Genomic DNA, 15,411 nt, shown 5'->3' on the forward strand with positions numbered 1-15,411 from the left:
CTCCTCCTCCTCCTCTTCCTCCAGTCTTACTCACAACACTTCCTCATCCACTTGTTTCCCCCTGCTGACCTTCATCTCCTCAGTGGGGGATCAAAATACCCGCTGAGTCTGATCAAGGGAGCTACAGAGCTGATAAGGAACTCAAGAAAAAAAAAGGTGCACAAAGTATGAGCACATGCAGAGAATATATTCAAAATCCGTTTTTAGCGGCAGAGATTTGTGGGGGGAGCTTTTCGGCTACCTCTGGTCTTCACATTTACAGCATCACGACTGATGAGACTGATTGATTTTCAAATATCTCAGTGCGGCCGGACCCATCTGGGATTCCCGGTACATGCCGAGACTGAAAACAGTCTTCCTAAAGGGGCAAGCGGGCCTCAATGGCTGCAGCTTATGATCTGTGGTAAATATTTAATGCTCGCTCGCTGGAGCGGTGACATCCTGGACACACAGCGATGAATTATGGATCTCCATCGGGGGGGATGTGGGCAGAGCGGAACTGTCCAAAGTGCTGAATGAATCCCGGGTGACTTCCCGGGACCTTTCCAGGGACACAAGTTTAACTTCTTTTACCTGCTGGTTAAGAAAAATCACTTCCCCAGCTTCAATTCTTCAATATGTATCCTTTTCTTCTGGAAACTTTTCCCTCTTCACTACATGATAACCTTTTCCCAAGTACCTGCCAAAATAAGTTCCCTCTAATATTATCCACAGCAAATCTAGATTTCATCATTTTACTGGGAGCGGGAGGCATTTTCCCCCTGCCAGTTGATTTTAATGTGCTCCCCCCGCAGAGCCTTCTCCCCCCTCAGCCTGTAATCAGGGCTGGTGCAGTGGGGGTCACACAAAACTTTGTTACACAGCTTGTTCAGCAGATCTAACTGCTCCCACTGCTTACCGGGCCTCGGGGATCAAAGACCACATGATGCTGGAAGAAATTAAAAGTAAGCCAATTATCCTGAATGGCTTAATATGGATATCAAGGGAGCCAGTGCAGAGAGATAAGAAATTGGTTAAAAGAGGTAATGAAAGCAGTTTTTTTTTTTTTTCTCCTTCCTTTTTTGACTTGCGTTCTCCAGTAATTTCTTGTTGTAGGATGTGTTTTCTTTCAGTCTTTCTCTCCAATCCCCCCGGGAGGGGTTCCGGTCGTCCCCGCTTGCAACTCTCGGCGGCGATGTGAGCAGCTGTCTGAGGCTCGCTCGTAATGAAGGCTGACCACGAACCCGGCACGGTGAGGGGATTTGTCCAAGCCACAGAGCTGAGAAATTTGGACGAATCAGATATGTGTGAACATGCCTCTGCTTCTGCTTTGTTTTCTTTTTAATGTTTATTCACACATTTTGGATGACCTTCTCTTCTTTTTTTTTCTCTTCCCCCCCAACCCAATTTCCTTTTTTTCCCCCCATTATAATTCTCCAGAAAGAGCTGTGGTCCACCGGAGAGGCCTGGCAGGCAGGACAGCTGCTAAGAAGCATCTTGGCCAACTGTGCAGCTTTTCCGCAACCCTGGTTCTGCTTGCAGCAAGACGCCGTATTAGTCTTGTATGCAATTACTTTCTTGTGGATCAATTTATTTATGTTAAGCAACTGGTGGGGTGTTTCTATAACTGCCAGACTTATAATGATCCTATAGCGGCTACATCAATGAGAATGGAGAGGATTTTTGTTCAATTAAAGCAGAGAGATAAAAGCTTGAATGCTTTATTTGGAAATCGCTTCTTCCACACTTGAATTTTAATTATTAAGTACGATTCATATCCGGGGTGTCATTTGAGCTGAGGAGCCACATACAGACCAATTACATGAGTGGACTGATAAAATAGCACTATAATAATGTTTAAATTTGATCTTTTATGTTTTTCTTTGTTGTGAAGCAGAGGATAAGTTTTGAGAAACTGTATGTTTTTGTATCGTTAGTACCGAACATTACAACAGTCTCAACATAAATCCAATTTTAGTCACCGCGTCTGGTGAAAAATACAGTGAAATGTAAAAAAAACCTTCTATAAATCTTGCATTACTTATGTTTTTACAAAATCAAACGGCATGGTTTTGAGGCTAGTTCAAGGTCTTTCATGAGAACATCACTGATTTCTCAGTGTTATGGGGGGGTTATGGGGGGGTTATTTCCCCCAGTGACATCATGAAGAGAAAGTCTCTGATTCACCTGTTTGGTGAAAGGTGGAGCGAGTGAGGGAGATGACATACTTTCTTCCCTCCTGGGACCTCATACCGTCTATGGAGACACATATTTCTGTTAGAAAACCATTATACAGGGAATCTAGTTTGGCCGGATTGGAGCCTCTTGTGGGTCGGTCCTGCCCCACGGGCCTTATGTTTCACACCACTGCTGTACAGTGTTAAACCACCAAGTTTCTCGCAGGTCCTACATTATTCCACTGTGATAGAGCTGTTCGTCACGCAAACTCACTCCGGAGTCCCTATCCACCGGGCCACGAGGGGCCGGACCTCGTTTCACAGCCCCCGACCTCAGTTACAAGCAGACAAAAGGCCCCAAGTCGTCCGATGACCTCCCCCAGAGACAGAAAGAGACGGAGAAGCGAGGAGCGGAGGGTCGGTGCGATCAAGCAGCCCACACCGCCGGGCTAAGGAATGAGTCAAACCACAGGCGCACCGATGAAGGTAGAGCTAAGCCGCAGAGACAGCCGGCAACAAGCTGCGAGGTCCTACTGTTCAATAGACCTGTGATGAAACAGCCCCAGCTCCTGTGGATGACAGACAGAGTAGAGAGGGGGAGAGAGAGAGAGCGAGAGAGAGAGAGAGAGAGACGAGGGGAGCAGAAGGAGCGACGCTCATCAAAACAGCAACTTGTTTTCACACCGCAGAGATTTGCACCTCACTGCTTTCACTTTTTGTTTTCCTGCTTCCTGCGGCTCATTGAGGGTTCAGAAGGAAAACAGAAGGAGGCTGCAAATACTCCAAAATCTCTCAACTTTGTCTGCATCGACCTCGAGCTGCTGAATATTGAAAAGATGCAGGGATACATATGAGCGAGGTTGTTTATCTTCAGTATAAAAGACCTGCACCTGTATGTTCAGGTCAGACATATTAATCAACATTTCGAAATCAATGACGCCTATGGTGGGAATTGATAGAGCTTCCGGAATCCTTAAAACAGCCTTTCTCCACCTATCTATATATTAATCTTCTTCCAACTCAGGAAGGCAGACGCGGAGTCGATCACAGCTCAACGTGGGAAGGGAGTGGACGCGAGACCCCAACAATGTTTTGAAATCAGAGACGATCAACGACACACTCACTCGTAGTCAACTTTTGCGTTTTCACACTAACATCTTGAAAACGATGTCCATTAACAAGGGAGCAGTAGAGAAGGGTTTGAAGATTTTTAAAAAAAGAATTGTGGATATAGTTCAATTCACAACATTACATATTAACCAGAAATAAGTTGGTTTGCAAGATGTGTGTGTGTGTGTTTACGCAATTTAGAATAAAATTATATGGGATATATACTGTATATGCGTGTGTGAATGTTTAAATATGTGTCTGTGTTCAAATCTGAAGTTTGAACAGCTAGGTTTTCCGATGTTTCGCATCAACCTACATATTTAGAACTGGAATATGAAAACGGAAACCCCCGGCTAGCTCAGTTGGTAGAGCATGAGCCTCGCAACCGAGGGTTCACGTCCCACCCCGGGCGCCTCCTTCCCGTGGGCTCACCACAAGCAGGAAAAGGTTCTTTATCGGTGCAATGTGATCCGGGTGAAAATGAAGGGACGAAGTGTAAATGCTTTGATTTGACGGCGTGAGTCTTGTTATGATCAGCGCTGCTGATCTGAGAGACAATCTGGATTTTAAGTCCGCCGCCACAACGCACATCCTCAGATATAATTAGCAGTGCGATATTCTATTATAGCGACCAATAATTTAATATTCTGGCTTATCTGCCAATACTACGCCGGCCAGAAATATATCGTGCCTCAGTGATTCAACAATTAATAGTTTCTGGCGATATCCGGACAGTTATTTTTTTTTTTTCTTCTTCCCCTTTGGCTCTGGTTGAGAGTCACGCAATAGATGGCGACTGATTAGAAAAACAATCATTACCTGCAGGTTCGATTCGATGTATTCATTAGTTTGAGCATCCTTTCTGCACGGAGGCGGGTGCTACTGACATCTCTGCCCATCTGGAAGGGCAGTTCGTTGGGTTCAAGACGAATGCCGGGTCGTTGTAGGGAAATGCAAAGGAAGGGCCTGACTATTCACCGGCCCCTGTGACTAATGGGGAATCCATAGCATGCTGACAGGACCCGGTGTCTCAGGCAGAGGCCATTAATTGACCAGTAGCTATAGCAAATTATTCAAGCGGGCCACGGTGCATATGTGCGTGGGTGCGTGTGCGTGTGCGTGTGTGTGTGTGTGTGTGTGTGTGTGTGTGTGTGTGTGTGTGTGTGTGTGCGTGTGCGTGTGCGTGTGTCCTCTTGCTGACTCCTCCAGGTCAGGCTCCTCTTTGTTCTGTCTTAACAGACACCTCTACAAGGTTGTTTCAGTTGTACTGCAGAGAAATCCATGCCAAAGTGTCAATAGGAAAGTTTCGGGGGGGAGAATGCCCCCCCCCCCCCCCCCCCCCCCCCCCCAAAAAAAAAAAAAAAAAAGGTAGCGGGGCGGTGAGCTGCTGTCGGAGGTGAAATAGTGAAAGGCCGGGCCGCTTTCTTTTTCCAGCGACAGACTCGCCCCCTCGCCAGCAGCCATACATTTCCAGGCAAATGTGTTTACTGAGACGACTGATTATACACCACATTAAGTCTCCAAAATAACCCAACAAATCACACCAGCTGAATGGAGGAGAGCCTGCCAAATGCATCCGCATTCAATACGGAAAGAATAATGATGGTTAGCGCTAAATAAGCCATTTTTCTATTTTGCATTTCACTGTACATCACGACACAACAAAGACATGAAGGTCCAGGCTGAACCCAAGACCAAAGTCGACAGTCAAACAAGGACACATTATTTTAGCGCGGAGAGTCAACGAGAAAACAAAATAATAATAATAAAAAAAAAAAAAAAAAAAGCCTATCAGAGAAAAACACGACAATAAGTGAATCTGGAAGTTTATGCCTGTGCCGTTCGAGACGGCATAGGAGCCTCAGTCGATGCCAAAACCAGCAGCTGCACAGGCCACATGGCAGAGAGAGAGCAGTCACAGTGCCACAGCTAGACGCTGCCTTGCCAGGAGGAAACTGGCAGCAGGGAAGCAAAAAAAAAAGAAGAAAAAAAGCTGGATTCATTAAGTTGCTGTGGGTTTCCCTAACACATCCAGGGCCTGAGTGGGGTGTTGTGTTCACACTATACTAACACGCTGGTGTTCAGCAGGTTTCACAGCTTGTTTTTGCCAGCTTAAAATCACAGGATTTCCAGGTAATTGGCTTTAAAAAATATATATATTTAAAATTAAAAAATTCAATGAAAACGTATGGAAAAGGAAGGAATCAGGAAAAATCTTGTAATTCAATCTGAATATCTATTGAGACTTTAAATCACTAATGCCAACGGAAAGTAGCAACTCACTTATTTGGAAGTCGTATTTGATAGTTTTGCTGCTGGACGCCTCAAGATAGGGACTTAAGAGGGTCCAATGTTTTCACAATCACTATTTAGACCCAACATGAAAATATTTCAAGGGAAAACACATCGTCTTTGCATTTTCTTTCCAGAAAGGGTTTTGCGTTTACGCAGCAAACTTCTTAAAAAACAATGTCGGCTTTTGCGGAAACAGGAAAAAACGCTGGAAACGACGTAGTTAGTATACCGCTGGGGGTTGTTTTAGGAATGAAAACACACACACACACACACACGCATGCAAACAATCAGCTATAAACATTAAAAATGAGAGCAGCGTTGGATTGCTATTCCGGATGGCTCTGAACTATAAAACAAGTCCCAGGAGTACAAACACACTGGTGGCATACGTAGATGATGGACATGGTGATGAAATCCAGGCTCCACACTGAGCAGGTTCCAAGCTTAAGACGGTCTGTGCTCTGTTTTAATCACGCACACTAATAATGTGACTAAGCAAATTCAAACCATAATCAAATGTAGTCAGATCCAAATTGAGGACATTGGAGCGCTAACCGCCCATGAAGCCACGCTACAAACATCCCCGTCTCCTAAACTGTCTTCCTTGCATTTGCATACGATTACTAGATTTGCCACTTGATTTAAATTTGAATAAATACTATTAAACCTCAATGGTGTTGTTTTGCTTGAATTCGCACCTGTAATTACGCATATTTTTTTTTTGGGGGGGGGGCGTAATCAAATCGCCTCGCCCGTATTTACTCGATGCAGGCGGCGCGCGAAGCGCGGCCGTCTCGCAAAGAGTCCTCGCAATCAACACGTGTCATCTTGAAGTGATTTCCAAGCGTCTGCGTCTTTCCCACAGCAAAGACAAACAGGCGACGGGTAGCTCTTCCGCATCATTCCAAGAACCGCAATTCAAACAGGCGAGCCGAGCCAAAGTAATCACACCACCAAACCCAGACCCAGTGTGAGTAAATAAACAGTTACAGTACGGCAGCATTCAGAGGAGAAGAACATTTTATTGTCTGCCAGATTGGCTGGAAGTGATCACAATAGTTTCAGAGCTGGCTCCCCCCACCCCCCTCCCCCTCCACTCTTCTATTGCTGGGTGTGATTAAACAGCTCAGAGGCAAGCGAGGAGACAGACCCCCCGAAGAGCCTAAAAATTAAAGTTATGACACCTGAGGAGGGGTGAGGGTGGAGAAGAGGAGGGGGGTGGGGATGGGAAAAAGCCAGAAGGGAGGATATTGGAGTGAAATGGTCACCATGCTTGTAGTTCATTGTGGTTCTCTCTTTCAATACCAAACTGCAGCTCCGTTTACACGACAACGTTTTCAAGTGAAAAGTGCAAAAAGTTGTGTGATTATGTAGAAAGACAAAGTACCTGGAATGGACTCCAGAGGAAACAAGTCCCAGAAAAAAAACAACAAAAAAAAAACGACCAACTCTTTATCAAGGTAACATTTGGTGGAGCTCTCTCTCCCTCTCTCTCTCTCTCTCTCTCTCTCTCTCTCTCTCTCTCTCTCTCTCTCCCTCGCACTCTCTGAATCTCCCCCACTAGTGACACTTTGATGCTGCTATAGAGTAAACGCTACTGGCATGAATCAAATTCAATTAAATGATTTTCAATAAAAGAAAGGCTGCCTGTTATCAACAGTACTCATTTGCACACCGCGACCTTGGGAGTGCGTGTGGCATTAGCATTCTCCGAGCTGCAGGGTAGGCAGCGAGGATGAAGAGCGGCAAAGCGCACGCAGTAGGTGGCCTATAATGGAGACAAAAGGGAGCGAGACAAGGGGGAGAGGAATTATGAAAGAGGAGTAAATGAGAGGAATGCGAAACTCGAGAAGAGTTGAGAGTCTCTCGCGGACACCTTCTCGGAGAGAAAATCCGTGAGCCAAAAGGCCCCCGCCATTCATCCGATTTTCTGTCGCGGGGGAAGGCGGTGGCGAGGTGAAAGCAGCGATGCGGCTCACGGCCAAAGCGCAGCCTCCGTCCTTTTTCAGCGACGTTTGGGCGCTCGTCTCACTGCGATTCTAGGTCAAGGTGTGATTAGTGATGATGAGAAGCTGATAAGAAAGACTCGCTCTTACTGAAGGCAAGGTCACCTCCCACTGCGAGGAAATGTAGATGTGATGAGATGGGGATAAGTGACACACACACACAAACACACACAAACACAATGCCAATCACTGCAGGAAAAAACACACGTACAATCATGTTGAAGTGTTGAGCTTGTAGCACCGTGAGGCAACTCTTTAAAACTCTTTAAAAGCATTTTAAGTGTTTCGTCTTGTTTTACTTGATGATTTATTTACCAATTCTTCCTCTTTTGTGCGAGGTATTTTAAATGCTTTGGTGTTTCCGTCAAAATGTCTGTGCGAGTAAGCAACTCTCCTGAAACAAAGATGGAAAACGAAGCCATTTCCAGTTCTTCCTTCTTCCCTCTGTCCTCTCCCTGAAGCTTTCAACATGAATCTTCTTATTTGATTGCTACGATTCAGAACGAGTGTCACCGCTGAGCTAAAAATAAATAAAATCAGTTAAAATAGGAAAAGATTCAAAAGGAAAATGATCTAAAACGGATTAAAAAAGAATATGCAACACATGCTCATAGAAGGGAAAATGTAAAACAACTTATTGCCGAGTGAAAAATGACTAAAAACAAAAAAAATAGCAAAAACAAAAAAAAAAAAAAAAGAAGACAACCTAAAACAGCCCAAAAATGCAACACGTGTCTAAAAAACAAGAGAAAAAGGACTAAAAACTGCTAAAATACCAAAAAGTGAAAAAAAAAGAAACTGTATAATAACATATATCTCAGCAATAAAGGGGGAAAAACTGCTAAAATACCAAAAAGTGAAAAAAAAAGAGTACCTAAAACGACTAAAAATGAACAACAACAACACATGCCTAAAACCCCCACAACAACTCTCATCTCCAAACGGCCCAACGCAGCTAAACATGCCATACATATATGGTAATCTTCTAAATCAGCAACCTTGGACACAGTTTAAATATGTAGAGAAACAGTTTCCAAGTTCTTTTCATCGTCGCTTCAGTTCAGCATGTTTTTTTTTTTTGTCTCCAGATGAACGTTAATCTGCTGAAAAGTGTAAACTTTTTAGTGGTCAGGGCTGCAGAACCGCCCGGGGGTTGTTTAAAAGGAGCCAGACTCACATGCGGCTGCTGGGCGGGATCTTGCGTCCGTCTCTGAACCAGGTGACCTGCGGCTGAGGGAAGCTGCGGATCCGAGGCGCCGGGACGACGGCGCCCTCGCCCTGAGACACGGACTGGCTCCGTTCGCCCTCTTCAAAACTGCCCATGACTGGAGGGAGAAGAGACAGAAAAGAAAAGTGAAGACACACATTTCTCTCTTTTCCCACTTTGGCTTCGGGTGACCGGAGAGCTTCGGCCATCTGCTTTCGAACATGCGGCAGCTTTGATGGACTTTTGACGGCGGTGTTGTTTCCATGGTTTCCACGCCACGTCAAGAGAGGCGAGCGAGATGTAATGACTCACGGAGGGACATTGAGGGGACGATAAATTGACTCATATTCATTTTCCTTATCTTCCTGTGTGAATGCATCAAGGGCAATCAATCTTGATCATAGCCTCAAATGTGTGCGCCGCTACACGCAGAAGATGTTGCCTTTCTATGAGCTCTAAGTACATTTTATTCCTCGGAGAGGGTTTAATGCTCCCTCGCCTCATTATCCTTTAAAGCTGACAGAGACGCTGTGCTGCTGGTCCTGCTCCTCCAATTTGTAAGTGTGATCTACGGACAAATGCAGAGTTTTCCACGGAAATTAGCTCAATTTTCACTGGTATTGTTGATTCTTACACGGCGACGTTTCAACCTACGTGCAACCGCGCGCGCCCCATCGCGGTTGACACACGCGGTGAACATTAACAAGGCGAGTACATGGACCTTTCGTAGTCTTGACACTCCAGGCCGCCGTTGTTGTTATAGTGCATCCGCTCGCACACGTGCAGAACGACCGTCCACTGCTGAGATGGCGTCAGAGCGTTTTCAAAAAGTTGGCGCTTTGCCCCGTTTCCACGGAGACAGACTGTTTTCGAGAACTTGCGTTCTTACCCGTTTCCATGGAAGCAGAGCCTGGGCGTTTTTCAAAAAGTTCCCGTTTTTGCCCATTTCCATGGAGATGGAGCGTTTTCAAAAAGTTCCATCTCGAGAGCCGTTTTTTCCAAAAAGTTGCGTTTTCAGTGGCTCCTGGCGCCGCATGAAAAGCGCAACGTAAGATTTCCGTTTTAACTTGAAAACATCGGCCAACAGGGCCTCAATCTCAGCATCTCAGCGGCGTGAGTCACCCGGGCACATTGACGGCGACAGTCTTTTTTCTGAAGTGGCAATCTTCAAATTCCTTTTCAATTCAAACACGAGACTAAAGAAAATGTACCTGAAAATCAATGTGGAGTTACATCAAACAATCAATTAAACTTAAAGACATTTCCAGACACAATGTAAGGTCTGGGGCTTTGAACTGGGGGGGGGTGTTGGACTGGTGGTGCATCGATGGAAATCTTATCATTTTTCCTCTTTCAAGGTGAATAAAAAAAAATATATAAAAAAAGTTAATTCGCTTAAATGAAAGTCTGGAAAGTGTGCAAATCCCCCAACTTTGATCTGCGGTTTTGATGATGTGATGATCCCCTCCTTCCCTAATCTCCGACGGCTCGGCGTGTTCCCCTTCCCCCGAGGTGCGTCGCCGCGATCCTAATTGTGCCGCGTCAATGGAACAACGTCCGAAAGTGATCTCCCCATCGCTCTTCCTTCCATCCCCTTCTCCCCTGCCTCGTCTATCTCATCCATTTCTGCTCGCAGGTGTCCGTAATTCTCCTTTTTTTTTTTTTTAACTCTGCGCCTCCATCCACACCCCGACATGAGCCGCCGACGAGGTGGAGTGGGGGCGGAATTATGGAAAGGGGAAGAAGTGGGAATAAAGTGGGACTGAATAACAGTGGGGCGGAAGCCAAGAAATAAATAGAAAGCTGTGGTGGCCAAACAACAAAGTCAGGGGAGGAATGGGGGAGGGAGGTGGCTACGGCGACAGTCTAAAGGAGGGGACCCGGGGGAACTGTTGTCCCCCCCCCCTCCCTCTTGCCTGCTCGACTGAATCGTGTACGGCAGCACGTCACATCCACTCCGACGTCTCCCGGACGAGAGGAAGCCAGCGAACCTGGCAAACCCCGGGAAGGCCGGATAACAGGCAGAGGACGGCGGTGCAAAGCTGGGAGGTGGTGGTGGTGGAGGTGGGGGTGTTGGGCGGTTGGGGGGGGGTGGCATTAGACGCGACAACACTCCAGACGCCACCGCGGCTCGTCCGTAATAGCTCGTTAACAAGGCGAGGGAGCCGGAAAGCAGCGGTGAAAATCTACAGAAACACGCTGCACAGGGAGTTTTTTTTTTTTCCGTTTATTTATTTTTTCTTCCTGCAAAGGAGCGACAGATGTTGTTGACAAAAGAGAGGGAACGGAATAAGCGGCGGTCATATTGAAATGAAGCAAAGTTAAAAAAGAACTGTGGCAACAATATCAATCTAATGAGAATGCTGAGTGGAACAGCTGTCCGGGTTGATAACGCTCCGAACGAGATGCAGGTAGATCTTTCACCCTGCCAGCATCTGTCCCTCCCCAGTCAGTCCTTGATACAAAGGCAACCAAACAGAGTGTGGGCATATTGTGTACTCACACACACACACACACACACACACACACACACACACACACACACAGACACACACACACACACACACACACACACACACACACACACACACACACACACACACACACACACACACACACACACACACACACACACACACGCACGCACGCACTCCCTCGCTCAGTATCCATCTATCATGCACCCATTTATTCATCCGTCGGGTCCGTTCGGCTGTGTGGATACTTACAGGCCACTTGCACTTCCGTGCGCCGCTGTAGCAGCGCACCCACCCGATTCCTCACGATGCAGCGGTAGAAACCGGCATGGGAGCGGTCCAGCGAAGGGATGAGGTACCTTGAGTGAGCACGGAGACACACACAAGGACAATGTTCAATGGTCACAAACTAATTCCAAAATATTAAAGCACTTTATTCAAGCAAGCGTCAACGGATTTCAGTGTGGTTTGAGAATCAGTGAAGCTGCTTGCGTGTACACACACACACACACACACACACACACACACACACACACACACACACACACACACACACACACACACACACACACACACACACACACACACACACACACACACACACACACACACACACACACACACACACACACACACACACACACACACACACACACACACACACACAACCTAAGACCATCTAATGGAGGAACAAGGGCACAGAGGACATCGGGGCTTAGCTGTTGTTTATTCCGATGATAATGACGCTCGAGAGGGTAGCACGGCTACCAGAGTGAATCTCTCCCTAAAGACACAGACGCTGACGTAGGCCAGGCGCAGACAGCAAACACTTGTATTAAAACGTCTTCTGAGCAAACACACACACACACATACACACATACACACTCAGAGGCGGAGAATCCCCCGGGATGAGGGTTGAGGCTGCGTGCCTCTTGCAGTTGACACTCTCCCGGTGACCTTGACTTCGGTGTCCAGCTGTTGGTGGCAGTACCGCCTCGGCGCCATGTGGAGGCAGCACGGCGGATTCTTGATGCATCAGGGAGGGAAGCGAACCTCGAGCCACATCTGGTGATGCAGCTGGTGCCAGGAAAGTGGCAGGTCGGGCAACTAAAAGCAAGGAGGGGGGGTCTTCTAAGGATCTGCCTGTTGGAGTTTGCATGTTCCACATGTGCATGGACAGATTTTTCTCCGGGTCCTCCAGTTTCCTCCCACAGTCCAAAAACTTGCACTCAGGGCTAATTGTGACTTTAAGGCCCCGTTTACCTGTTCAAGGCCCATGTTTTCAAGTGTCGATGACTGAATGCGCAACGTTTTTGAAGCGCTGCTACTGCATATGTGCATTATTACCTCAGTAAATAGAGGAGATAGACAATAACAACAAGACAGTGTCATGATTCCCAGTCCTGATTCTCTTCGGGATTTGGTAGTTATAGAGTTTAGTCACTGTAATAACAATCCAACTCCACAGGAATGTCCTTGTACTCTCTTCATCTCCTCCTTTTGGGTTTTATGGCAGTTTGCATCCATAAAGTTGCATTACAGCCAACTGCTGGTTCCAGCATGTGTGTGTGCAGTTTCATTACAAAAACAACCAACAGCACCCACTAGTGGCCCGAGAGGAAAACTACATTGTTTTCAGTGTTTCTGCCAAACATTGTTTTCAAAACATTGCGGTCCAAACGTGAAACTTTTCTGAAACATAAAACGCACAGTCTGGAAACCAATCCGTGGTGGCGCAACCGTTGTCCGCTCAGCCGGGATCAGCTCCAGCACTAAGGAACCTTAATTCGGCTAACGAGTTCTAAAAGATGGAGATCGTGCGGCGTTACTGTCGATCAATGGCATCAGGTTACTCGGTGCTACATGTCTTTCAAAGATCGTTCACCGGGAATGCTTCGAAATCAGACATCAACCTTATGCAAAGAACTGATGAAGGCGATGCGGAGGAGCTCCTAACGTGGTTGCAGACAGTCTCCGATAGCACGCCAGACCGCAGAAGTGCGATCAGTAGTTGTAAATTAGCCCCCAGCAGTTGCACATGTTTAGTCGGGCACAACACATCCGTGTCAGAATGGATACTTCTCGTGGGAGGTGAAACAGTTGCCACGAGGAGCGTGTTTGCCATCTCTGCTGTCACATCCCTGCATGATATGTGCTCAAGAGCGCTTAGCATAGCGCCAGACAGTCTGAGCGTGACCCTGGAGCGATGGGGGTGTACCCGTTGCCATAGCGACCACAGGCAAAGAGTTTTGTTTTCTTTCCGCGAGTTGGATTTAAACTTTTGTTTTTGAAGTGTGTGTGTGTGTGTGTGTGTGTGTGTGTGTGTGTGTGTGTGTGTGTGTGTGTGTGTGTGTTTTTTCTTTTTTCGGTCTTGAATAAATGTTTGAGGGGAGCATAAGCGAATGAGATGTAAAAGAGAGCAATTTAAGAGTTCACGAGTGTTCTCGACAAGCTGTTTGCAGCGAAGTTGGACAATTGTGAAACTCAAACTGTGATTGCGGACCGAGCTCTTGCATAATAGAGGCCACCGTAGACAATAACTCCTCTGAAATGAGCACAGATACTTGAACATGAAGTTATGTAAACATCACCCTGTTTGCACTCGATGATTAAATATAAATGAATGCAGTTAAAACATTAAAAACTATGAATAAATGCATAAATATGTTACTTTTTCTTTGAAAATGTTTTAATTCCTCTGCAGCGGGTAAAACTTCTGATATCCTTTAAAACACATTTTCAGGAGTGAATTCATAACAGTTGAAATGGATATGAATTAAAATGAAAGAAAATTATAATTATAACAATTCAACTGCCAATTTGGCCAATTTTGCCGTTTAAAGAAATGAAAATGACATCTTCGGGATGTGTGTATGTGTGTTTGGTGTGCGATCGCATGAGTGTGGGTGTCCTTCACTGAAATAGTTCTAATTTGGATCCTGGAGAAACATTCTCATTTTGCCTGCTAATGCCATATATATACAGCTAATTACAATAAAACTGAATTTTAGTGGGTGTCAGTTGCAGACTATATTTAAATGAACAGCACCACAATATAATAAAGAGTTATGCTTTCTGTTGCCTATATAAGTCCAATAGATGGTGTGCTCCATTTAAACTCCGTTTACACGACAATGAAAACACATCTGGGTTTTTTTCCCCAGTTTTTTTTTTTTATTTTGAAATCTGGAACGTCAAAGAAGACTTCTCAAGTGGTCTGCTTCCAGATCTTTGAAACACACCTCCAAATGGGGGATCGTGCACGTTGGAGTGAGAACTGAGCAGAACAAGATTTCTGCGCAGGATTCAGATCAGGGACGATTCCATGAAGTAAGGTGCCGGGAATTAAAAACAAGATCCATTATGTGGTGCGAGGAAAGCAGCAAAGACTCGACGACGGTAGAAAATCACGTTTGGCAGAAGAGAAACGTCACTACAGAACAGAACGGGAACCACTTCTGAACTGAATTGGCTTACATAACTATGATATCAAAAGTACAAAAACAAAAGGAACAATTTCCATCTGATTCATTTACAGCGTCAGATTATTAATGCTGAGTTCCACCTGTGTAATACTTATTAAAAACCTGGAACGCTGCAAAAAAAAAAAAGAAGAAGGAAAAAAAAAAAAGCTGGCAATATTTCCAATACACACACAAAGAAACAGCAGCAGTATCAAACCTCATTACCAACTGTGTCAGTTAAACCCGAAGGACTAAATGAGTTTCAGACCAAAGTCTGTTAAAGGCTTAATCAACTAATCAGGAGGCTTTATTAATGACGCCTGCCTTCTCTCATATGTTCCATCAGCCGCATTAATACAATCAGGAACATGTGTTCTGCATAGGTGGAGAGGAGATGAGGTGGAGAGAGGACGGAGAAGTGTCGGAGGAGAAGGGAGAGAAAATGTTATTAATAAAGGCAAGATTTGGTCGGAGAAGAAGAACGAAGAGGAAAATAGCTGACGGGTGGTGTCACAACTCAAAGTTTAACCTGAACAAAGCCTTCAGGGTGACTCTCTCTCTCTCTCTCTCTCTCTCTCTCTCTCTCTCTCTCTCTCTCTCTCTCCCCTCCCTCCCTCACTTTCTCTTTCCTTCCACTCTCCCTCCCTCCGTCTCTCTCTCTCTCTCTCTCCCGTCTCTTATATAATGAATACAATTAAC

The 15,411-nt window shown here is 45.7% G+C and overlaps 1 protein-coding gene across 1 annotated transcript in view; it reads right to left on the reverse strand.

The window, feature by feature from the left end:
• sdk2b (sidekick cell adhesion molecule 2b) overlaps window positions 1–15,411 on the reverse strand; it is a 297,955-nt gene that overhangs the window by 64,352 nt on the left and 218,192 nt on the right. The window contains exons 3-4 of the mRNA XM_080480850.1: window positions 11,501–11,607; window positions 8,745–8,892 (exon numbers count right to left, since the gene is read on the reverse strand). Of these exons, the coding sequence (XP_080336976.1) occupies window positions 8,745–8,892; window positions 11,501–11,607 (255 nt within the window). The remainder of the gene's footprint in view (window positions 1–8,744; window positions 8,893–11,500; window positions 11,608–15,411) is intronic.

The sequence above is a fragment of the Lipophrys pholis genome, assembly GCF_963383615.2.
Source record: "Lipophrys pholis genome assembly, chromosome: 1".
Classification (NCBI taxonomy): domain Eukaryota; kingdom Metazoa; phylum Chordata; class Actinopteri; order Blenniiformes; family Blenniidae; genus Lipophrys; species Lipophrys pholis.